This window comes from Mandrillus leucophaeus, unplaced genomic scaffold (assembly GCF_000951045.1).
Source record: "Mandrillus leucophaeus isolate KB7577 unplaced genomic scaffold, Mleu.le_1.0 Scaffold197, whole genome shotgun sequence".
Lineage (NCBI taxonomy): Eukaryota > Metazoa > Chordata > Mammalia > Primates > Cercopithecidae > Mandrillus > Mandrillus leucophaeus.
In genome coordinates this window covers 3021940-3047036 of record NW_012101998.1, presented here as the reverse complement: position 1 = coordinate 3047036, position 25097 = coordinate 3021940, and the positions used below count along the sequence as shown (strand labels likewise).

The window sequence follows — 25097 nt, the reverse complement described above, 5'->3', positions numbered from 1 at the left end:
GTCTGTAAATAAAAAGTTTTTCTTCCTTTCTAGTTTGGATGTCTTTTTTTTTTTTTTTCTTGCTTGATTTCACTGGCTACTCCAGTATAATGTTGAATAGAGGTGGTTGAAAGCAACGTCCTTGTCTCATTTCTAATCTTAGGGGAAAACATTTAGTTTTTAGCCATTAAGTTATAATGATAGCTGTTGGTTTTGTGTAAATTCTGTATCAAATTGAGCTTGATTCCTTCTATTCCTAGCTTGTTTAGATCTTTTTTCAGGAATGGATGTAAAAATTCATTCTGTCACGTGTTATTTCTGTGTCTTACTGAGATGATTTTTCTTTTTAACTTTGTTAATGTGAATTACATCATGAGGGACATTGTTTTCTTTCTCATTAAAAAAATTTTTTTGAGAGTGGATCCCACTGTGTTGCCCAGGCTGGTCTCAATCTCCTGGGCTTCAGTGATTCTCCTGCTTCAGCCTTCCAAGTAGTTGAGATTACAGGCATGCACCATCATGCCTAACACTGTTTTCTTTAATGTTTTTTTTTTTTTTTTTGCATTCTATCTTTTGCATTGATAGAACTATCAAGTCTCATAGGATGAATTGGGAAGTCTTTTCTCCTCATATTTTTGGAAGAGTTGTGTAGAACTGATTGTTTTTTTTTTTTACTGTCAGTGTTGGAATTCATTAATGAAGCCATCTGGACCTGGTGTTTTTTGTGGGAGAATTTTAAACAAGGCTTCAATTTTTAAAGTAGATATAGAGTTATTCATATTACCTTTTTTTTTTGTAAGCTTTGGTAGTTTGTATCTTTCAAGAAATTTGCTTAATCTAAGTTACCATATTTATTGTCATAAAGTTTTATATAATAGTCCCTTATTGGGAACTGCTGCGGCTACCACCGCTGCCACTGGCTCTGCAGCTGTAGGGGACCCGTGCTGGTATGCAGGTGAAAGGCACTCTGCCTGCTGAAAGTTCCCACGGAAAAACTACCATCTCCTCAGCTCACCATGGTGTACGAAACTGATTTAACTACCGGAGATGCTGGGGCTTCCAGCCCCTACCCTATGCAGTGCTCGACCTTGCGCAAAAGTGGCTTCATGGTGTTCAAAGGACAACCATGCAAAATAGTGAAGATGTCAACTTCCAAAACTGGAAAACTTGGTCGTGCCAAGGTTCACCTTGTTGGAATTGCTATTTTCATGGGCAAAAAAAAAAAAAAAAAAAGATATTTGTCCTTCTGTTCACAACATGGGTGTTCCAAATATTCAGACACATGATTATCAACTGATACGCATTCAAGATAGTTGCCTTCCCCTGCCTACAGAAACCGATGAAGTTCCTGAGGATCTTAAACTGCCAGAAGGTGAAGTAGGCAAATAAATACAAGGAAAATACAATGCAGGTGAAGATGTGTCTGTCATGTGTGCAATGAGTGAAGAATATGCTGTAGCCATAAAACCCTGCAAATAAATGGGAGCCTTGACCTCCCTGGCTTAAGCAATTCTCCCACCTCACCCTCCCAAGTAGGTGGTATTATAGGCATGTACCACCACGCCTGCCTTATTTTTGTATTTTTTGTAGAGACAGAGTTTTACCATGTTGCCCAGGCTGGTCTTGAGCTCGCAGGCTCAAGTGATCCACCTGCTTTGTGCTAGAATTACAGGCTTTTAAAGTGCTAGAATTGCAGGCTTTTAAAGTTTTTAGTATGATCTCTGAGGTCATTAATTTTAGATCATTCTTCTTTTCTAATATATTTATTTAGTGCTGTAAATTCTTTCGTAGGTACTGCTTGTACTGCTATCCCACAAATTCTGATATATTGTGTTTTCATTTTTATTTAGTTTAAAACATTTGATAATTTCCCTTTTGATTTCTTTTTTTGTGACTTATTCTTTATTTTTTTGTTTCCTACTGTAAAGCCATAATTATATAATCAGTATATAAAGAAATGTATAAAATATTGTTGTAGAAAATACTGGGTTCTTCGGGAGGCAGAGATTGCAGTGAGCCAATATCATGCCATTGCACTCCAGCCTGGGCAACAGAGTAAGACTCCATACAGAGTAAGACTCCATCTCAAAAAAATGGAAAATACTGGGTTCTTGTCACATGACCAGGAAAGATTAGGCTCGCAGACACATAGAAGGGTGAGGAGTAAAATTATTGAATGAAAAAGAAAAACAACTCAGCAAAGTGAGATGAAGTCCTGCTAACAGACTGTCCACCTCACTGATTTGATTCCAGGTCTTCACACAGAAACAGGAGAGGCCAGGCTCCTCCCCGCTGCAAATGGCATAGACTTCACAAGTCTTCCTAGTGTGTGGGTTGGTTAGAGATTCTCCTGGAACCTTTTGTTAACTTGGCTGTCTTATTCTCCCCTCTAAAAACGTGCTAGATCTAAGTGCCATTAGAATAAGGATAAGGATAAGGATGAAGACCGATTTTAACTGCCTCCTGCTGACAGGGGCCACTGTTTTGGAAAAACAGCAGTCAGATCTTCCTAGAGGCCTATCTACAGGTTCCCAGCTAGTTCCCAGTGGCCACTGTCCAAGGCTCCTAGTTGGATGACCGTTTGGAGCTAGATGGCCCAGTCAGGGCTATGTTCTGACATACTAATGTGTCCGTGCAGGTGGATGAGGTTATGATTGGTGGTCCACAAGCCTAGGGTAATGGAGAGACCAGATTGCTGCTGCAGGTTCAGGGTCATTTCCCAGCTTCCAGGATGTCCTGGTATCTTAGCTGTGCATCTCCCAGGACCTGTAGATCACAGGGCAATGGAGGCTGTGACAAAGTCACCAGGGACTCCCAAGGTGGAGGACGCAGAACAGCAGAGACAGATCCCCCCTACCACCCCCCCTCCTTTTTTTTTTTTTTTTTTTTTTTTTTTTTTAGTAGAGACAGAATCTTGCTCTGCTGGCTGGGCTGGAGTGCAGTGGCACGATCTCAGCTCACTGCAACCTCCACTTGCCGGGATCAAGCGATTCTCCTGTCTCAGCCTCTTGAGTAGCTGGGACTATAGGTGTGTGCCACCAGGCCCAGCTAATTTTTGTGTCTTTAGTAGAGATGGGGTTTCTCCATGTTGGCCAGGCTGGTCTTGAACTCCTGACCTCAGATAATCCACCCACCTCGGCCTCCCAAAGTGCCAGGATTACAGGCATGAGCCACTGTGCCTGGTCTGATTTCTTCTTTGAACCATGGGTTGCTTAGATTTGTGTTTAGTTTGTAAATATTTAAATCCTATCTGTTTTTTTTTTTGAAACCTAATTATTTTATTATAAATATATATAAACAAAAATTTTAAAGACACTGAAAAATGTACAAATATACAACTGTATTTAAATTTTTTTCCTTAAAGTTTGTTTACAGCTATAAAGCAAAACAGATGTTACCAAATTAAGTACAAACGAAACTTCAAATCAGTGAACTTTAGATTAAGAGTATTACTTGAAAAGTATGGATGGTATTGTTTTGTTGAAATTAATTTGCTGCTCATGAGTGAATATAATACTTTCTAAAACAATGACATACTTATATGTGTCACTTTAGTTTCTTTCACATAACCAATTCTCAATAAAGATTTGTGAATTTAATTTTCAGGAAGGTATAAATAATTTGAAATATTTTGATGTATCAGAAAACCAAAATCTGAAGTCTTTATCTTTGGCCCACTGCACGTTATATCTATCTAACCTCTGTATAGACTATATAGATAAATTTGGATTTCACTCTCCCTATATATAAATACATATCTCTACTTATATCTGTATTTTTACTTATAGGTAAATAAACATATATAGATTATGTATATATTTTAAGTTATTAAACTAATTATACATGCTATAAAACGCTCAATGCAGAAACGAATGAAGTAAGAAATGAAAGCCCTTTTGTACAAACATTAGGTTGCTGTAACAAAGGTCAAAACAATAAGGGATTAGAGAGGATAGACTCTTATTTCCCTCACATCATAATACACATGGTATCAATCTTGGGCCGATCTGGTTGATTGTGCAGTGATGGGCATGGGCCCCTTCTTTGTGACTCTGCCATTCTCAGTACATGGCTTCCATTTTAGTCTAAGATGGCTGTTTCCTTTTACCCCACTGATTTTTGGTTCTCATGAAGGTGCTTTTTTTGTGTGTGTAGTTGTTAAATTGGTGTACTTTTGTGTGTGGGGGAGCAGTCAGTGGATCTGTGGATCTGTTCCACATCTTGCTGTACCCCAATCCTGCCCTCTGAGATTCTGTCCCCTGTTCTTGATTTATAATTTAATTCTTTTGTGGTTAGATAACACTGTGTTGTATAACTTGAACTCTTTTAAAGTTATTGAGACTTGTGGCCCAGAACATGGTCTTTCATGATGGATATTTTTTGTGCATTTAAGAATTCTGTATTTTGGCCAGGTTAAATAACACTGTTGTATAGCTTGAACTCTTTTAAGTTTATTGAGACTTATGGCCCAGAACATGGTCTTTCTTGGTGGATATTTTTTGTGCATTTAAGAATTCTGTATTTTGGCCAGGTGTGGTGGCTCATGCCTGTAATCCCAGCACTTTGGGAGGCCAAGGAGAGTGGATCACTTGAGCCCAGGAGTTCAGGACCAGTCTAGACAACATGGGTGAGACCCTGTCTCTACAAAAAAATGGAAAAAAAATTAGCTGGATGTGTTGGTGTGCACCTATAGTCCCAGCTACTGAGGAAGCTGAGTTGGGAGGCTGAGATCAGAGAATTGCTTGAGCTCAGGAGGTTGAGGCTCCACTGAGCTGTGATGGTGCCTCTGCACTCCAGCTCACTGAGTGATAGAGTGAGACCCTGTCTCAGAAAAAAAGAAAAAAAAAAAAAAGCTGATAGCCTTTGCCTAGTAAGTCCAACATCTGGGCTTTATCAGGAACGGTTGCTGCTTATTGCTATTTTTCATTTTCCCATGCCCATACTTTTGTATTTTTTTGCATGTCTCTTAATTTTTTGGTGAAAACTAGACATTTTTAAATAATAATAATGTTGCATCTCAAAATGAGATTTTCCCAAGGTTTGTGGTTTTTATTTTACTGTCGTTTGCTTGTTTCATGACTTCTCTGAACTAATTTTGTAAAGTCTGTTATATTTTTGTGCATGAGATCATCAAAAACTGTACTCAGTTATAGTGGTTAGTTATGATTAGACTTGGATTTCTTTAAATGCCTTGAAGTTAAGGCTTCCAGTCTTTACTATGAGGTTCTATGTGCTTGTTGGTTCACCCCTTCAGTACTCAGCCAAGCGGTTATCAACTCTGCGTTACCTTTTACTTCCTGCTTACAAAGAACCTCAAGTTCAAAACACAGGTCTCCTGTGTTTTGTGCGCATGGACATATCCTGGGCATGTGCAGTGCTGTGCGTGCTCATGGCCTTCCATATGCCCATGAATATTTCAGGTGTTTTCAAAGTCCCCTTTGTACATATTATTCACCAGCTTTTCCTTTTAAGTTGTTTGGGTTTTTTTGGTTTTTTTTTTTTGCCCCATTCTGTTATTGCCACCTTAAGCAGTTACAGTGTTTAAACAATTGCTTCTGATTGTTTTTGACAAACACACATAGTGATGGTGGGTGGGTGCAGTGGGGAGTGTGAAGAGGCTGTTTTCAGCAAGTGATTTCCAAGTAAGGTCAAGAAAGTCTTTATGGCACCACTGCACTCCAGTCTGGGTTGACGGAGTGAGACCCTGTTGCAAAAAAAAGTAGGGTGGGGGGCAGGCACCATGGCTCATGCCTATAATCCCAGCACTTTGGGAGGCAGAGGTAAGTGGATGGCTTGAGCCCAGGAATTCAAGACCAGCCTGGACAACATGGGGAGACTCACCTCCGCCCGCCATCTCTACAGAAGAATACAAAAATTAGCTGGGTGTGGTGGTGCATGGCTGTGTGTAGTCCCAGCTACTCAGGAAGCTGAGGTGGGAGGATTGCTTAAGTCCTGGAGGTGGAGGCTGTAGTGAGCCGTTATAGCACCACTGCACTCCAGGCGACAGAGTGAGATCTTGTCTCAAAAAAAAAACAAAAAACAAAACAAAACATACACACTAAGAGATACACACAAAGAACTCTTTGTGAGTTTTTCCAGGGAAATATCAGATAAGTCAAATTGTGATGATTTTCTTGGGGAACTGGAGTTTGGATGAGTTCCATCCCTGTTGAAGTGGCTTCTTGGGTGTCTTTAAAAAAAACCTCATCATTGTAGGATGTTGGTTTTTCTCTTCAGTGTGCAGCTAGAGAGAAAGGAGTAGTAATAGCACAAGTTAAAATGTCTGATTTTCCTAACCAAGACTCAGCTGTTTTTTCTTGATTAAATGCCACTGCCAAGGGTTCTTGCAATCCTTTGGTTAATTTCCAGAGTTCTTAAAAATTTGAGTTTGACAATTTTTGTCAGCATTCTTGTGCCTTTTATGAAGGAGAGGATGTTTAGAGGTCCTTACTCTGCCTTTTTTGCTAATCTCACTCTCAATGATCTTTTCAAAAGATTTAAGTACTAAAAAATATTTTTTGTATTTACTTATGGGGCAACCATTTCTGCTGTTCTTCTTTCCTTATATAGATCCATGTTTTAATGAGATACCATTTTCCTTCTGCTCAGAGGACTTCTTTAATGTTTCTTTTAGTGCAGGTTAGCTTGTGATGAATATTTTCAACTTTGTATATCTGAAATTGTGTTTTTTATGCCTTCTATTTTGAATGACTGTTTTGAGGAGTTAAGTTTTTTTGAAATAAGTAATCTTATATTAAAATTCTATGAATTTTAAAACATTAATTTTTATAACCATCTGTGTACAATTTTGATACAGAATAGTTTCATTACTCCGTAAAACTCTTCCGATACTCCTTATCTTCATACCCTCTGCCCTGCCATACTTTCCTGACTCATGGGAATCACTTGTCTGCTCTCCATTGCTGCTGTTTTTGTTTTTGAGAATGTCATATAAAGAGTCCTATAGTATGTAAAGTTTTTTATTTTTTTGAGACCCGGGTTTCAGGCTGTCACCCTGGCTGGAGTGCAGTGGTACAGTCACAGCTCACTGCTGCCTCAACCTTCCAGGCTCAATCAAATGATCTTCCCACCTCAGCCTCCAGATTAGCTGAGATTACAGGCGTGTGCCACCATGCTGGTCTAATTTTTAAAAACTTTTTGTAGAGATGAGTTCTCCCTATGTTGCCCAGGATGGTCTCAAACTCCTGACTTCAAGCAGTTCTCCCCCCTTGGCCTCCCAAATTGCTGGGATTACACATGTGAACCACCACATGTAAAGTTTTGAGACTGATTTCTCTCATTCAGTGTTGTATCTTTGAAATTCATCCAAGTTGTTAAAATATGGCAGTTTATTTTACTTCTGAGTAATATTCCGTTATGTAGATGAATCACAGTTTGTTAAATCCTTCATTTGTTGATTGGCATTTGGTTGTTTTCAAGCTTTGACTGCCACAAAGCTGATGATAATGTTTGTGCTTTGATGTGTATGTATATATAAATTTGTATTTCTCAATAGTAAACAGCCAGGAGTGGTATTGCTGGGTCATATTGTTAAGAGTGTGTTTCTCTGTGAATGTTTTACTTTTTGTTAGATTGTCTTCCAGAGTTGCTCTACCATTTTGCATTTCCACCAGCACTATATGAGTGTTCTAGTTCCTCTGCATCCTCAGCAGCAACTTGGCATTGTCAATTTTTGTTGATTATTTTAGCCATTCTAATAGGTGTGTAGTAGTATCTCATTGCGGTCTTGACTGAATTTCTGTAATAGCTGGTAATGTTGAACATGCTTTCTCATGCTTATTTGCCATCCATATAACTTATTTGGTGAAGTGTCTATTGCAAGCCTACCTCTCAAAATGGCCCTAAATGACTTTATGTAGTGATAAAAGTTGTGTTGCAATCACAGGTTAAGTAACAGGTAAAGCTTCTGATTGGCTGTTGACATTGTAGCCTTGGGCAGAATCAGAAGTGGCATATATGAAAATAGGAGTAGTACATCACACATTCATATTTCGTATCTCCAAGTCCATATTTCGTATCTCCATTCATTTAAATGTCAAATGCATTACATTTTGATAAAACTTATTTTTTAGGTTTTATCAAAATAATGCATTTGACATTTAAATGAATATTTCTTTGATGAAATTTATGTTTCTGTTTCTACATTTTATTAATCTGTGCTATGTGGTTTTTCTAAATTCCTTGTAAAAAATTTTCTATGGTGGAAAGGGAAAAAGCAGAATGAACAAACTATTCTAGGCATTCAGAACTCAGCAATGTCAAGTTTTTTTGTGTATATAGTTTGCAGATGGTTTGGTGATGGCTGAGAGCCTGGGGTCTTTTCCATGACTTACTAAGGTACAGTGTAATCTAAACATAATTTTTGTCTAAACATAAAAATCTGGAGATTTTTATGACTCTTTGCATTTGCTGTTATCATTATAGAATAATTTCTTAAGACATAGTAAAATGTAATTTCACAGAAATTTAAATGCATGCATAGTGAGTAGAGCAGTGGTTGTCAGACTTTGGTTTACGTCTGAACCACTCGAAGGGGGTTTATAATAAGCACAGATTGCTGGACCTTATCCTCAGAGTTTCCCATTTAATAGTTTTGTGAGGGACCCAAGAATTTGAATTTCTAACAAATTTTCAGGAGATGCTGATGTTTCTGGTCTCAGGACCATGATTTGATGACTACTTGAGTACAGATGTAGTTGCTGGGGCACGAGCTTCGTTGACCTCCTCACCGTGTCTTGTATGTGTGCGTGTGTCTATGTATATGTGCTCTGCACAGTTACAGTTTAGCACAAACAGCTTTGCATTTAGGGAGGTGTTCAGTAAATGGCTACTTTAGGATTTTGGAGTTAGAGGACATGCCGTTCCCATGAGATTATTATAGGAGAAGAAAAAAACTCTGTAATGAATCATCTCTGTGTCTTTTCTAGTTTTGTTTCTTCAAGTATAATGTGAATGCTCAGGCTAGGGCAGTGGCTTCATTTTTTAAAAACATTTAAATGTTAAATTTCATTGAGCTATATTGAGCTATAACTTACAATATAATGTACACATTTAAAGTGTACAGCTCAGTGAATCTTGATAAATGTATATATCCATGTAACCTCCATCATAGAATTGAACTGTAGATTGTCTTTATCACCCATTGTGCCCCTTTGTAGATATTTCTCAATTCCACCCGGATTCCCGGATAACCACTGATGTGCTTCCTGTTACTCTTGTTTTGCCTTTTCTAGAATTTCATATAAATAGATTATATGATATGTACTTTATGCCTGGTTTCTTGTGCTTAGCATAGTGTTTGTTGATATCATTAGTTTACTTTTATTCCTCGCCAGTATTCCATTCCTAGGTACATACTTTGGGTGACAATTTAGGAAGTTTATAGTTCTTATTCTTTTGTAATGAGTACTCTAGCTTTGTTTTAAATAAGCATAATAAAGTATAGTACATTATGTACTGGAATTTCATTTCATTTATTCTATTCTAAAATTGTAACTTTTGATGTAATTATTATTTTCCTAACTCCTTGTTACTTCAGTTTAGCAAATTTTTAAAAAAGTAAAAGTATAAATATATTAAGACTTTTTTTAGGGGGGCTTTGGTATGTGAAAGAGAAATCCAAACTGTAAAGAACATTAAGTTTTTAAAATTATGATTTATTTTGGCTGGTCACAGTGGCTCACACCTGTAATCCTAGCACTTTGGGAGGCTGAGGCGGGCAAATTGCCTGAGCTCAGGGGTTCCATACCAGCCAGGGCAACACATTGAAACCCCATCTCTACTAAAATACAAAAAATTAGCCAGGTGTGGCAGCGTAGGCCTGTAGTCCCAGCTACTCGGGAGGCTGAGGGAGGAGAATTGCTTGAACGCAGAAGGCAGAGGTTGCAGTGAGCTGAGATTCACACCACTGCACTCCAGCCTAGGTGACAGCGAGACGGTGTCTCCAAAGTAAATAAATAACATAAAATACAATTATGGTTTATTTTACTGAATAGCAGAAAATAAAATCTACTTGGTCTTCTTTCAGTTAATTGCTTTTTTAAAAAATTTTACCTGAACCGTAAATGAGTCTGAACATAAAAGCAAATTGCCCTTTTACTATCTCTTCAGCATTTTGTCTCCGAGCTGACCTAAGCAGCTGACCTAATCCCCCCTCCAAAAAAAAAAGTTTTTTAAGTGAAACTAATGAGAATTATTTATTTTGACAGGCCTTTGGAAATGCAAAGACGGCTCATAATAACAATTCAAGTCGTTTTGGGAAGTTTATTCAAGTAAATTACCAGGAAACAGGCACTGTACTTGGGTAAGTACTGCTACTTAGCAGGCGTAGGCTTCGGAGCATGTTTTAATTTTTGTCTTTACCCTTTTATAGACTATGTATTGTTCATTCCCAGACATGGTGTCAACATTAAAATTCTTCCCTATCAACTTTTTTCTTTTGGAAAAGTTCAGACCTCAGAAAAATTTTAAGACTAATGTAACAGTCACTCATACCCTTAACATAGATTTGTTAATTGTAGTCAGTGTGTTGCATTTGCTTTCTGTATATTATGCATACATTTGCTCTTTTAAAAAATTGTTTTCAAGGCCGGGCACGGTGGCTCATGCCTGTAATCCTAGCACTTTGGGAGGCTGAGGTGGGTGGATCACCTGAGGTCAGGAGTTCAAGACCAGCCTGACCAACATATAGTGAAACCCCATTTCCACTAAAAAATACAAAAATTAGCCAGGCATGGTAGTGCAAGCCTGTAGTCCCAGCTACTTAGGAAACTGAGACAGGAGAATCTCTTGAACCTGGGCGGGGGAGGTTGCAGTGAGCTGAGATTATGCCATTCTGCTCCTCCATTCTGGGTGACAGAGTGAGACTCTGTCTCTCAAAAAAAAAAAATAAATAAAATATTGTTTTCAAGTTGGTATTTTCTAATCTACATTTTTCTATATAACCATATTATTATATTCAAGAAATATAATTTTGTTACAGTATTGTTTCTTATTATATAGTCTATGTTCAGAGTCCTCTGGTTGTGTGAGCAATATTCTTTACAGTTTTTTTATTAAATAGACTTTATTTTTTAGAGCAGTGGTAGCTTCAGAACAAAAATAAGAGGAAAAGTACAGCAAATTCTTACGTATCCCTTTAAACCCCCCCTACCACCACCCTTACCTGTGGTTTCACTTTATGCAGTTTCAGTTACCCAAAGATAATTGAGTATAGTACAGTAAGATGTTTTCAGACAGAGACCACATGCACATACATTTTATTACAGTGTATTGTTATAATTGTTCTATTATTTATTTATTTTGAGAAGGGTCTCAATTGCCCAGGCTGGAGTGCAGTGGTGCAATCTTGGCTCACTACAACCTCTTCCTCCCAGGTTCAAGTGATTCTCCTGCCTCAGCCTCTAGAGTTGCTGGGACTACAGGCGTGTACCACCATACCCGGTTAATTTTTGTATTTTTTGGAGTGACGGTGTTTCACTGTGTTGGCTGGGCTAATCTTGGACTTCAGGCATGAGCCACTGTGCCCAGCCCACTTGTTTTATTTTATTATTAGTTATTATTAATCTCTTACTGCAGTGGTCCTCAGCCTTTTTGGTGCCAGGGACTGATTTCGTCGAAGACAGTTTTTCCACAGACTGGGGGATGGAGGAATGGTTTCGGAATGATTCAAGCGTGTTACATATATCATTAAATTCTCATAAGGAGTGTGCAGTCTAGATCCCTCGCACGTGCAGTTCACAATAGGTTTGACATTCCTATAAGAATCTAATGCCGCCACTGAGCTGACAGGAGGTGGAGCTCAGCTTTGCTCAGTTGCTGGCCGCTCACCTCCTGCTGTGTAGCCCGGTTCCTAACAGGCCAACCACTGTGAGTCCATGCCCTGGGGGTTGGTGACCCCTGTCTTCTGTGCCTAATCTATAAATTAAACTTTGTCGTAGGCATGTATGTATAGAAAAAAAAACTCAGGCCAGGCACCCCTATAATTTCAGCACTTTGGGAGGCTGAGGCAAGCAAATTATTTGAGGTCAGGAGTTAAGAGACTCACCTGGCCAATCTTGGCTCCCTGCAACCTCTGCTTACCAGGTTCAAGTGATTCTCCTGCCTCAGCCTCCCGAGTAGCTGGGACTACAGGCGCCCGCCACCACGCCCAGCTAGTTTTTTGTTTTTTTTTTTTTTTTTTTTAGTAGAGACGGGGTTTCACCGTGTTAGCCAGGATGGTCTCGATCTCCTGACCTCGTGATCCGCCCGTCTCGGCCTCCCAAAGTGCTGGGATTACAGGCTTGAGCCACCGCGCCTGGCCGATAGTATTCTTTATACTTCTACACTGTCTCCAAATGTTTGTCTACCTTATATTAAACTTTATTACTTATATCAACCAATTTTATTTTTCTTGTAGTGCCTATGTTGAAAAATATCTACTGGAGAAGTCCAGACTCGTTTATCAAGAGCATAATGAACGGTACGTATTTTTATTTGTGTAATTAGATGAAGTTAACATTTGTATCATGCAGATTGACTTTTAAGGTCTTTGTGTATTATGACCCTTAATTCAGTTTATGTCATGCATAGCTTTATGCATAATTGCTATTTCTGTCATGGGCAGAACTTTGCAGTTTTTCAGAGGCTGCTAGGAGATCTTTATTTGGTATATAGAACTATTGCAAACTGTCAGAACAAGTAAGTAGTTTCTCAGTTGTTCCTCATTCCTCTTGGTGAGCAGTGTACCTCGGGACTTTTCTCCCATTTCCTTAGTGTTCTTTTTCTAACTTGAGAAAGAAATTTTCAATAAAGCTCTTAATTTGATTGTATTACTTGAGGTATACAGGTCTTTAGAGATGATGTATGTGGTATCCCTCAGATGGAGAAATAAGATAGAGAAGTAAATTAATTATTTGTTTCATCCTGCAGTGAGATTTGGTTAAGAGAGGGTTTGACCTACATTCAAATATTGGATATGCTTTGGGCATCTCACTTAACTTCTCTGCTTCTTGTTTATTTATTCCCATTTTACAAATGGAAAACTATTAGTAACTTTTTCTAACACATTTTAATGATGATGAAATAAGGGGATATAACTCTTATTTCCTTGGTTTTGGAGAATGAATGAGAGGTGAAGATCCAGTTTTTACAAACCAGTTCTCTAGAAGAGATTGTGAAGGATTGGGTTAATTCTGTAAACGTTTGGTAGAATTCACCAGCAAAGCCATCTGGTTCTGACTTTTATTTGTGTGAAGTTTTGATTATTAATTCAAACACTTCAGTTATTATAGATCTGTTCAGACTTTTTGTTTCATCTGTAGTCAGATTTGGTAGTTTTTATCGTTGCAGGAATTTGTACATTTCATCTAGGTGGTCTAATTTGATGCCAAAAACTTGTTTTATAGTATCCCTTACAGTCTTTTTTGTTTATGTAAGATTGGTAGTAATGTTCCTCTTTCATTCAGTCCTGAATTTGATTCTCTGTTTCTTTCTGTGTCTGTCTCATCAGTTTAAAGTTTAATTTTGAAGATCTTTTCAAATAACCAGTCTTTAGTTTCATTGATGTTCTCTCTTCCCTTTTCCTATTTCATTTATTTCTGCTCTGATGCTTATTATTCCTTTATTCTGCTTGCTTTGGGTTTAGTTTGCCTTTTTTTTCTAGTTTCTTAAGGTGGATGGTTAGGTTATAGATTTGAGATCTTTTTTATACGGGTTTACAGTTATAAAGCCCCTCTAAGGACTGCTTCAGCTGTTTTCCAAGTATTGGGTAGTGTTTCGTTTTTGTGCATCTTGGAGTGTTTTATAATTTTGCTTGTGACTTCTTTAACCCACTGGTTACTTAGGAATGTGTTGTCAAATTTCCATGTATTTGTATTTTGGAAATGTGATTTCTTATTTCACCGCAAAGTGTTTGGAGTAGTTGTATGATTTCAGTCTCCTTAAATTATTGAGACTTGTTTTGTAGTAGACTACACATGGTCTACCCTGGAGGATACTCCATGTGGACTTGAAAAAACATATCCTCCTTATGTTGGCTGGAGTGTTCTATAAACATGTGTTAGGTCTAATTGGTATATAGTAATTTTGAAGTCCTCTTTTTCTTGTTCATCTTCTGTCTGATTACTTTCTTCATTATTGAAAGTGGAGTATTGCAGTCTCTCAGTATTATTGTTGAATTGTGTACTTCTTCTCTTAGTTATGTCAAGTTCTTTTTGTGGCCAGGTGCACTGCCTCACTCCTATAATCCCAGCACTTTGGGAAACCAAGGCAGGTGGATCATTTGAGATGAGGAGTTTTAGACCAGCCTGGCCAACATGGTGAAACTAAAAGTACAAAAACTAGCCAGGTGTGGTTGCATGCGCCTGTATTTCCAGCTACTTGGGAGGCTGAGTCAGGAGAATCACCTGAACCTGGAAGGTGGAGGTTGCAGTGAGCCGAGGTCTCACCACTGCACTCCAGTCTGGGTGGCAGTGCAACACTCCGTCTCAAAAAAAAAAAAAAAGTTCTTTTTGCTCAATGTTTTTTTGGGCTCTGTTCTTAGACACACATGTATATATTTTAAATTGTTATATCTTCTTGATGGATTGGCCCTTTTGTCATTATAAGATGGCCTTCTTTGTCCCTAGGAGCAAGTTTGGTCTTTAACTTTATTTTACCTGGTATTAGTAGTAATTAGTAATTATTGTTTTATCTGGTATTCTCTAGCTTGCTTTTGGATATTGCTTGCATGGTATCTTTTTTTTCTCATCTTTTTATTTTTAACCTATTTGTGTCTTTGAATCTAAAGCTTGTCTCTTGTAAACAGTATGTAGTTGGACCATATATTTTGTTTTTATCCATTCTGCCATTTATCTACCTTTAGAATAGAGCGTTTACTGTACTTAATGTAATTATTGATAAGGTAGGATTATTAATACCATTTTGCTGTTTGTTCTCCATATGTGTTAACGATTTTTTTTGTTCTTCTGTTATTCTATGCCTGCCTTCTTTTGCATTAAATAAATATTTTCTAGTGTACCATTTTAATTTCATTGGCATTTCCTTTTATTATTTTTTATATTCTTACTGGTTACCCCGGGTATTGTAGTTAAAATCTTAACTTATAACAATGTTGTTTGGAATACTGACAACTTAATTTTGATAATATACAACAAACTTTGCTTGTATGTTGCTCTTTTCCTTTCTTGCTCCTTTGTCCTGTAACTGTTATGCAAATTACTTCTTTATGGTGGTACATCCATCAACACATTTATAATTACTGCTTTATGTAATTTTTCAAGTTTAATAGGAAAAAAGTGTTATAAATAAAAAATAGGCCAGGTGCAGTGGCTCCTGCCTGTAATCCCAGCACTTTGGGGAAGCCAAGGTGGGCAGATCACTTGAGGCCAGGAATTCGAGACCAGCCTAGACAACATGGCAAAACCTTATCTCTACAAAAATTAGCCGGGTGTGGTGGTGCACGCCGGAGTCCCAGCTACTTGGGAAGCCGAGGTAAGAGGATCACTTGAAACGAGATAGAGGTTGCAGTGAACTGAGATTGTGCCACTGCCCTCCAGCCTGGACAACAGAGTGAGATCCTGTCAGTCAATCAATCAATGAGTTAATTAATTTATACTGTCTTTTATATTTGCCATTGTTCTTTATTTCTTCATGTCTAATTGAATCTTGTCTAGTATCCTTTTATTTCAGTCAGAAAAATGAATTGCCTTTAGTATTTCTTGTAAGGCCCATCTGTAGCTGTGAAGTCCAAGTTTGTTTATCTAGCAGTGTTCTAATTTCTCCTTTATTTTTCCTGGATATATACTTCTTGATTGACATTTTTTTTTTCCCTTAAACATTTTGAATACGTTTTCCGTCTGCCATGGTTCCTGATGCGAAATCAGCTGTTAATCTTATATTTGGATTCCTTGATGAGGAATTTCTCTCTTGGTGCTTTCAAAATTCTTTGTCTTTGCCTTTGAAGAATTTTGGTTTGTCAAAATGTGGATTTCTTTGAGTTTATACTTTCTAGAGTTCATTGAGTTTCTTGGATGTGCAGATTAATGTTTTCCATCAAATTTGGAGAGAGATTTTGGCAATTGGTTTTTCAAGTACTCTTTATGTCCCTTTCTTATTTCTCCTTTTAGAACTCCTAGTATGTATAGGAGTCTTTTTTTCTTTCTTTTCTTTTGGTTTTTTCTTTTTTTTTTGAGACAGAGTTTCATTCTTGTTGCCCAGGCTGGAGTGCAATGGTGAGATCTCAGTTTACTGCAGCCTTTGCCTCCTGGGTTCAAGTGGTTCTCCTGCTTCAGCCTCCTGAGTAGCTGGGATTACAAGTGCCTGTCACCATGCCCAGCTTTTTTTTTTTTGTAATTTTAGTAGATACGGGGTTTTACCATGTTGGCCAGGCTGGCCTCGAACTCCTCACCTCAGGTGATCCACCCACCTCTGCCTCCCACAGTGCTGAGATTATAGGCGTGAGCAGCCTTGAACTCTTGACCTCAGGTGATCCACCCACCTCTGCCTCCCAGAGTGCTAGGATTATAGACATGAGCGACTGTGCCCCCCATGGGAGTCTTTTTAATGGTGTCCCACAGGTCTCTGAAACCTTGTTTCTTATCCTCCGTTTTTTTTCTTGTGTTCTTTAGACGAGAGTCTGTTAACCTGTCTTCATGTTTTTTGATTCTTTCTTCAAGTTCACTGGTTCTTTCTTCTACCTACTCATATTAGCTGTTAAGCTCCGTTAGATACTTTTTCATTTCAGTTATATTTTTCAACTCAAGAATTCTTTTTTGATTAATTTCTTATGAGTCCTGTATATTAGTCTCTATTTGGTGAGATAGTGTTCTTATATTTTTCTTTAGTTCATTAAATGTAACTTTCTTTAGTTCATTGAACACGTTTAAAATAGCTGATTAAAATCTTGTAAGTCTAATGTCTGGGTTTTTTCAGGGACAGTTATTAATACTTTTTCTACTTTGTATCGGCTATACTGTCTTCTTTCTTTGCATGCCTTATAATTTTTGTTGTTGTTGTTGAAAACTGGATTTTTTTTGGCTGGGTGTGGTAACTCATGCCTGTAATCCCAGCACTTTGGGAGGCCAAGATGGGTAGATCACCTGAGCCCCCATGACTTCCGAGACCAGCCTGGGCAACATGGGGAAACTCTTGTCTACAAAAAATACAAAAATTAGCCAGGTTTGGTGGTGCACACCCGTGGTCCCAGCTAGTAGGGAGACTGAAGTGGGAGAATCACTTGGGCCTAGGAGGTCGAGGCTGCAGTGAGTCATGAGCATGCCACTACACTCCAACCTGGGTGACAGATATCCTGTCTCAAAACAAAAATTGGTTTTTGTTTTTGTTTTTGTTTTTGTTTTTGAGACAGTCTCACTCTGTCACCAGGCTGGAGTGCAGTGGTACGATCTCGGCTCACTGCAACCTCCGTCTCCTGGGTTCAAGTGATTCTCCTGCCTCAGCCTCCTGAGTTGCTGGGACTACAGGTGCATGTCACCATGCCCAGCTAATTTTTGTATTTTTAGTAGAGACGGGGTTTCACCATGTTGGCCAGGATGGTCTCCATCTCAACCTCGTGATCCGCCCACCTCAGCCTCCCAAAGTGCTGGGATTATAGGTGTGGCCACCACGCTCGGCCGAAAAATTGGATTTTTAAAATAATATAATGTGGCAACTCTAGAAATGAGTCCTCTCCTTACCAGGGTTTGGTGGTTGTTTTTATTCCTACTGTTTGTTTTGTGACTTTTCTGAATTAATTTTATAAAGTCGATATTCTTTTTTGAGTGTGGCTATTGAAGTATCTGCTTATTTAACTTAGTTGTCAGGTAATAACTTGACAGAAATTTATTTAAATGCTTGGAAACAATAAGCAAGTCTCTCACTCTTTGCCACAGGGCTCTCTATGTATATTGTTCCATGCCTTCAACACTCAGCTAGGTATTTTACAAATCTACCTTAGCCTTTATTTTCTGCTTGTAGGGAGGTTCAGAGTTAACCAGAGGTGAGAGTTTATATTTAATCTGTTTTTTTTCTGAGAGCACATACAACCCTGGGCATGCCCACAGGATTCTGCACGCAAATGGCCTTCTAGATTCCTAGGAAATTTATTGGAGATTTTCAAAGCCAGTATGAAGATCACATTCACCAGCTTTTCCTTTTAAGTTTCTTGATTAGCCTATTGTTTGCCCCAACTTTGATCCACTGCTTTAGGAAGTAGGCTGTTCAGCCTCAGTTTCTATGGATGCCTCTGGGGAAAAGATCTTTGCACCATGTGAAGTCTGAATGAGTCTCCTAGAGACTCGTGAATATGGCTGCTTACAGGGACCCACCATACAGTTCAAATAATGGTATTTCTTAGGGAATGAGGCTTTGAACAAGCTCAGAACCTGTTCTGACCTTTCTCGTAGCTGCCAGGCTTCTGATCTCCAAGTTTGCAGGCTGTTGGTTTTCAAGGGAACGGAATAGGGCAATTTAAAAACACTACAAAGCCATTTTTTAATTGAGAGTTGGCTCTTTTTATTGAGTAAACACTCTCTGGGTTGTTGCAAGCTTTTGATTAGTTTCCACAGTTCTGAAAAGGTTAATTATGACAGATTTGCCAGATTTCTCATTGGTTTTATGGAGAAGAAAATTTTCAGAGGTCCTAACTTTGTTAATTTTGCTGCCTTCATCCCTCTCTCTTGTGTCCCACATCCAAAACATCATTCAATTTTTAGGAGTTCTTAAATGCTGAATTTATCACATTTATGTTAAAAAATGAAGCAAAGCTGATACATTTTACTAATTACTGTTTGCTTCCCCCCTCCCCCTGTTAAATGATAACCATAAATCACACATTATAAAACTGTACTTCTTTGTTTCCTACAGGAACTATCATGTATTCTATTACCTCTTGGCAGGAGCAAGTGAAGACGAGAGATCAGCATTCCATCTTAAGCAACCAGAGGAATATCATTATCTCAATCAGGTGAGAGTTCATAAAAAGCTTTTTGAAGTATAGGGCAGTATTAAATTTAATTCTTGAAAAGTGTCTTTTTTCTAGTACTTTCTTTCCCAAATCTACAAATGGATATTAGCTAGCATTTTCATACGTGTACTCTACAAATTTATGTGATGCAGTTCTCAAATTTAAGGGTAATTACCATCCTCATATAAATGTTAAAAGCTCAGATAATGTATGTGCTTTTCGTTTTCTGTGAAATTCTTTGGGAAAAAAAAACAATAAGCTGTTTATTGATACTTCTACTCTACTAGAAAAATGCTTTACTTTTACTGAAGTGATTTGCCTTTTACAACCCCAGGATATTAAATGTTACTAATGATTAATTCTTGTCCTTTGCTAAGGATTACTTGAAACCTAATTTGCATGTTTTGAAGTCTCATACACATACGTCTTTGCATGATACTGTGACATTGACTTAGAGTATGACTATTCAAAGGCAAATGACTTAGAGAATTTGGATCTTTCCTCAAAATGCAAAATTCATCCCTAAACTTCCACATTAAGGAGTAATTCTCACTTTTCATTACATTGACTTTACCAATTTTATTATTTCTCATAATAACAAAAATTTTACAACCAGCATTAATGGAATTAGTAAAACAAACAATAGATCATTTAAATAATAGATTGTCTCCCCTTATTTTTCCGTTGTTGGAGGCAAGATGTAATGTCTATGGAAAGAAATTCTTTTATGACAGTTAAAAAAATCCTTATGAAGGTTTTGTAAGCAAATTGACACTGGTGATGGTTCAAAGATAGCAGTATATATTTAGGGTTATGAAAGTTATATCTTTGACTGAGTGCAGTGACTTACACCTGTAATCCCAGTACTTTGGGAGGCTGAGGCGGTTGAATCACCTGAGATCAGGAGTTCGAGACCAGCCTGGCCAACATCGTGAAACCTTGTCTCTGCTAAAAAATACAAAAAAATTAGCTCGGTGTGGTGGCGCACGCCTGTAATCTCAGCTACTTGGGAGGCTAAGGCATGAGATCGCTTCAACTCAGGAGGCAGAGGTTGCAGTGAGCCAAGATCATGCCACTGCACTCCAGCCTGGGTGACAGAGTGAGACTCTGTCTCACAAAAAAAAAAAAAAAAAAAAAAGAAAGTTATACCTTTGGCTTTCCCCAAGATATACAGTGTGTTGCATTAACTGTTATTTCTTAATTTTGAAACTGCATATATTAATATAAACTAATGACTTTGTATTAATATATTGAGAATTCCAAGTTATTTAAAGTATCAATTTCTGATACAATATTATTAATTTTTACGCATAGAATTAAGTAGCTTTTCAAAAATATTTGCTAATTCAGCTTCTGAATTTTTTCCTCCCCAGTTTAAACTATTTGCATTATATTTGGGTGATTAAAGATTTTCTTTTTTATAAAGTAACAATCTCATAAATGAGCTGATAGTTGTTAGTATTAGAGAACTCTGAAATTTTGCTGTTCTTTCAGATCTTTTTGTAATTAATGACCATAATATATTTCTGTCATAATGTCAGTATTCATAGGATATGGGACTCAGTTTATATAAATAACAGTCACTGGAGCCTATGGTGTATATGAGTTGGGTAGTATAGTATACAGTCTCCCAGAATGTGAAAATTTACTTCATTATTTCTTGTTTTATGCTGCTATGCAAAATAACTTTTCAATGGATAGCAGCAGTACTACCTGCACACCACATCTAAGAGATCATTAGAAAATTATAATAACCTTTACTTCTACCTAACTAATCTGCCTTACTTTCAGATAACAAAGAAACCCCTCAGACAGAGCTGGGATGATTATTGCTATGACTCTGAGCCGGTCAGTACAAGTACCTAAATATTCTGTGTTCCTGTCAAAGGGTCCTCATATTGCTCATTTGCATCCATCTGAAGATTTAGAATGCAAATCAGCTGAAATACAAATAATCCTAGGAAGGAAGATAAATCAATGTTTCGTTTCTTTTGAATGGTTGATTTATATCTGTATAGTTTGTTGATTTAAAACCAGTTAATTTACTTTTTTTTGGATATTTTCTGGTCATTAAGACTTAGTCCACATTCAATATTTATTTTGACAAACATTAAATTGATTATATTCCTGATTCTTCAGCATTGCTGTGGATTTGTATGAACTATAGTTTTTTTCCCCTTTTATTTTTTAGTAGTTTCATTACCCACATACTACGAGTAATAATTATTGTTTATTTCAAAAAATTGCATCCTTTATGTTTTGTATGTCAACAATCTTTACACATAATGAATGCATGAATATTTTTTTTAAATTTTTTTTCCCAGTAGCAAGAGTCTGTAGCCTTAATAAAATTATCCAAAAATAAGTATTGAAATTCCTATAAATAAGGTTTTTTTTTTTTAATTTTTATTTTTTGAGACAGAGTCTCGCACTATTACTGGAGTACAGTGACATGATCTTGGCTCCCTGCAACCTCCATCTCCTGGGTTCTAGCAATTCTCATGCCTCAGCCTCCCAAGTAGCTGGGATTACAGGCGTGTGCCACCAGGCCCGGTTAATTTTTCTATTTTTAGTAGAGATGGGGTTTCGCCATATTGGCCAGGCTGGTCTAGAGCTCGTGGCCTCAAGTGATCTGCCTATCTTGGCCACCCAAAGTGCTGGGATTACAGGTATGAGCCACTGTGCCTAGCCTATTTTCTGTTTTAAATTGAGTGATTTAAGGGGATACATGATGTAATATAGAGTGAATAGGTAAATTTTGCTTTAATTTTTTAAAAATTGTATTATTGTATTTTAATAAGTATATATTTAAATTAGAGACAGAGTCTCACTATGTTGTCCAGGCTGGTCTTGAACCTCTGGCCTCAAGTGATTCTCTTGCCTTGGCCTGTCAAAGTGCTGGGATTATAGGCATGAGCCACCATGCCCAGCTAAATTTAGCTTTATTTGTTATATTTTATGACAAGTTTGTAACTATAAAAAGAACACAAAATTTTTTTAAAAATTTTCAATTAAGTTAGTTCTAAAAAGGCTGAAAACACACACTAATCTTCCTATATCTATTAATTAACTAATGAATTAATTTATTAAATATTCTTTCTGAAAACATTTCTTAGTCCTTGCTTTAAAGAACCACAACTTTGATTCGTGCTGCATGTTTATAAACTTTACTAATTGCCGAACTAGCCTATTTCACAGGTGAGAAGATTCAGTATACATGGATAATAATTTTTTTTTAGATAAATTTTGATTGTATTACTGTTATGTAACCAAGTAATTTTGGAGTTTAGATTTAACATTTTGGGGGAAAAAACACTTGACATTTAAATTTATAGATTCTGATATATTTTAACAGAAAAAATTTAAGTTGTTTTGCCGTTCTTAAGAAGCTCCCCCTTTTCCTTTTTCACGTACTACACCAAGTGACCATGCCCCCTTGGAAAGCAGGTAGGGGACTGCAAACACATACTGCAAATAGAAGAGATCATCTGTTCTGAGCTTACAGTGAAGCTGTGAACTGACCTGCTACTTTTTAGAGGTAGTCTAAGTAATACTTAAGAATTTGGGGGCCGAGAGTAGTGGCTCATGCCTATAATTCAACACTTTTAGAAGCTGAGGTGGGAGAATTGCTTGAGACTAGGAGTTTGAGGCTAGCCTGAGCAACAAGGCAACACCCTATCTCTCCAAAAATTTAAGCCAGGTATAGTGATACACGCCTGTAGTTCCAGCTACTCAGGAGGCTGAGGCAGGCAGATTGCTTGAGCCCAGGAGGTTGAGGCTACAGCGAGACAAGATCACACCGTTACGTTGCAGCCTGGGTGACACAGCAAGACTCTATTTCAAAAAAAAAAAAAAAAAAAAAAAAAAAAAAAGGATTTGTGCTCTGAAGCAGAATGACCTAACGTGAATATTGGCTGGTTTATTTTCCAGTATCATTTATTTTAGGGGTTAATAATGGTCTTTAAGTTTTGTGAGTCTTAAAGTTGTGCATGTAAAGAACTTGATAGAGTACATAATCCTTAGTAAGTGCATAGCGAATGCTGTTGCCACCATTTAAGTCATCATTACCCATCTTTCCCTTTAGAAGAACTTTGTATCCATAATCTGCTCTTCCCTTAATAATACTTTCGTCACCATTATCCATTTATTGTGTTTGAATATCTATTATAGTTTGAAATTTAATTTCTGATTGTTTTTCTTATGTTAATTAATAAAAGCAAACAGTCAGAGGATCTTTTATTCTTTCCTGTTAGCTCTTCCTCATAATATATTTGGGGACAAACTAAACTTTGTTTCCCTGTGAGTTATTAGAACTTATGTGACTAGCATCATAGGTAGAGAGGATTGAGGACTGTTCTGTTGTACTACATTACTTACGTATTTCGTGGAATTGTATAAATGGTCCCAAGGAGACGTGTAGTTAGAAAATTGCTTTTTACAAGGGACCTGTTGTTGCCCTTGTATGGTGATTTAGTTCCATTTAAGGGTTATCCTATTAAATAAGCACAAACAGCAGTGTTGCATGGGAGAGAGCAGGGGATTTGGAACTACATAGATTTTGGTTTGGCTAGCCCTGTTATTTATAAGATTTTTTTTTTCAACCTTTGGAAAGTTATTTAACCTGTGAATCTCTTTTCTTGTCTGTAAATGTTTATATAATTATCTCCTTGTGTTTTGAGGTTTCAGTAACTCTCATGGTGACTGACATGTAGAAGAATATTTAATAAGTGCTAATTTCCCCTCTTCAAGTGGTAATAATCTATTAAATGTCTTTTTATTTTTAATATTAATAACATCTCAACCTTTGTTTCTTCAATTATAAAATATGAAGAATGAAGTAAATACTGGTAATATGTTGGCTGATGCCTGCCATTGTACCTTAAAGCTGATCTGAGGCTGGGCGCGGTGGCTCACACCTGTAATCCCAGCATTTTGGGAGGCCGAGGTGGGCAGATCATGAGGTCAGGAGATTGAGACAATCCTGGCTAACACGGTGAAACCCTGTCTGTACTAAAAAGTACAAAAAATTAGCTCAGTGTGGTGGTGGGTGACGGTGGTCCCAGCTACTAGGGAGGCTGAGGCAGGAGAATGGCGTGAACCCTGGAGGCGGAGCTTGAGGTGAGCTGAGATCATGCCACTGCACTCCAGCCTGGGCAACAGAGCAAGACTCCGTCTCGAGAAAAAGAAAAAAAAAAAAAAGCTGATCTGAATAACTTCAATGTAAAGGGTCAGCCAGCCTCACCAAATTCTTTTATTTATCTGAGCCTTGAATTTTAGGGTCCAACTATTAGGTAGGGTTTTAATGGTAATTGCCATAAGTGATAGTCTCAGGACACCTGTGTCCATCATGCTGCAGAGGGATTTGACCTGTATTATTCTGTGGAGACAAAGCTCCAACCTTGGTCACTACTACCTTTACAGGAATCCAAACGTCTATAAATACCTGGAAGCTCATTTCCTGTGTGGTAGACCTCCTATAATGCTTTCAGGGATCATGATGCAACTTGGGCGAGATACTCTGAAACCATGTTTTCATCTACTCTGTTTTAAGTATTTTTGCAGTGTAAAGATTCCTACTGCCAAAACCCATCTGTCAGTTTGTAAATTTGTGGTCACACACTTAAACATTGTCTTTCTGGCTTTATTCCTCACCCTCCTCTGCCAGTCTGGTATAAGGTCTCCGCATACTACACAACTTTCTCTGCGTATATTTTTTCGTTTAAAAAGCACTTCACATCTGGCCAGATGCGGTTGGTCATGCTTGTAATCCCAGCACTTTGGGAAGCCTAGGCGGGTGGATCACTTGAGGTCAGGAGTTTGAGACTAGCCTGGCCAACATGGTGAAACCTTGTCTCTACCAAAAAACAACAAAAAAAAATTAGCAGGGCGTAGTGATACGTGCCTGTAGTCCCAGCTACTCAGGAGGCTGAGGTGAGAGAATCACTTGATCCCAGGAGGCATAGGTTGCATTTAGCCAAGATCATACCACTACACTCCAGCCTGGGTGACAGAGTGAGACCCTGTCTCAAAAAAATTTAAAGGAAGCACTTAACATCTTTTTTTCTTTTCTTTTTTTTCTTCTTTCCCTCCTTCCTTCCCTCCTTCCTTCCCTCCTTCCTTCCTTCCTTCCCTCCCTCCCTCCCTCCCTCCCTCCCTC

At 37.8% G+C, this 25097-nt stretch overlaps 1 protein-coding gene across 1 annotated transcript in view; it reads left to right on the top strand.

Annotated features, from left to right (window-relative positions):
- Nucleotides 1-25097, top strand: part of MYO9A (myosin IXA) — a 253788-nt gene that overhangs the window by 24390 nt on the left and 204301 nt on the right. Inside the window, exons 3-6 of the mRNA XM_011978611.1 lie at nucleotides 10209-10303; nucleotides 12398-12460; nucleotides 18841-18940; nucleotides 20732-20788. Of these exons, the coding sequence (XP_011834001.1) occupies nucleotides 10209-10303; nucleotides 12398-12460; nucleotides 18841-18940; nucleotides 20732-20788 (315 nt within the window). The remainder of the gene's footprint in view (nucleotides 1-10208; nucleotides 10304-12397; nucleotides 12461-18840; nucleotides 18941-20731; nucleotides 20789-25097) is intronic.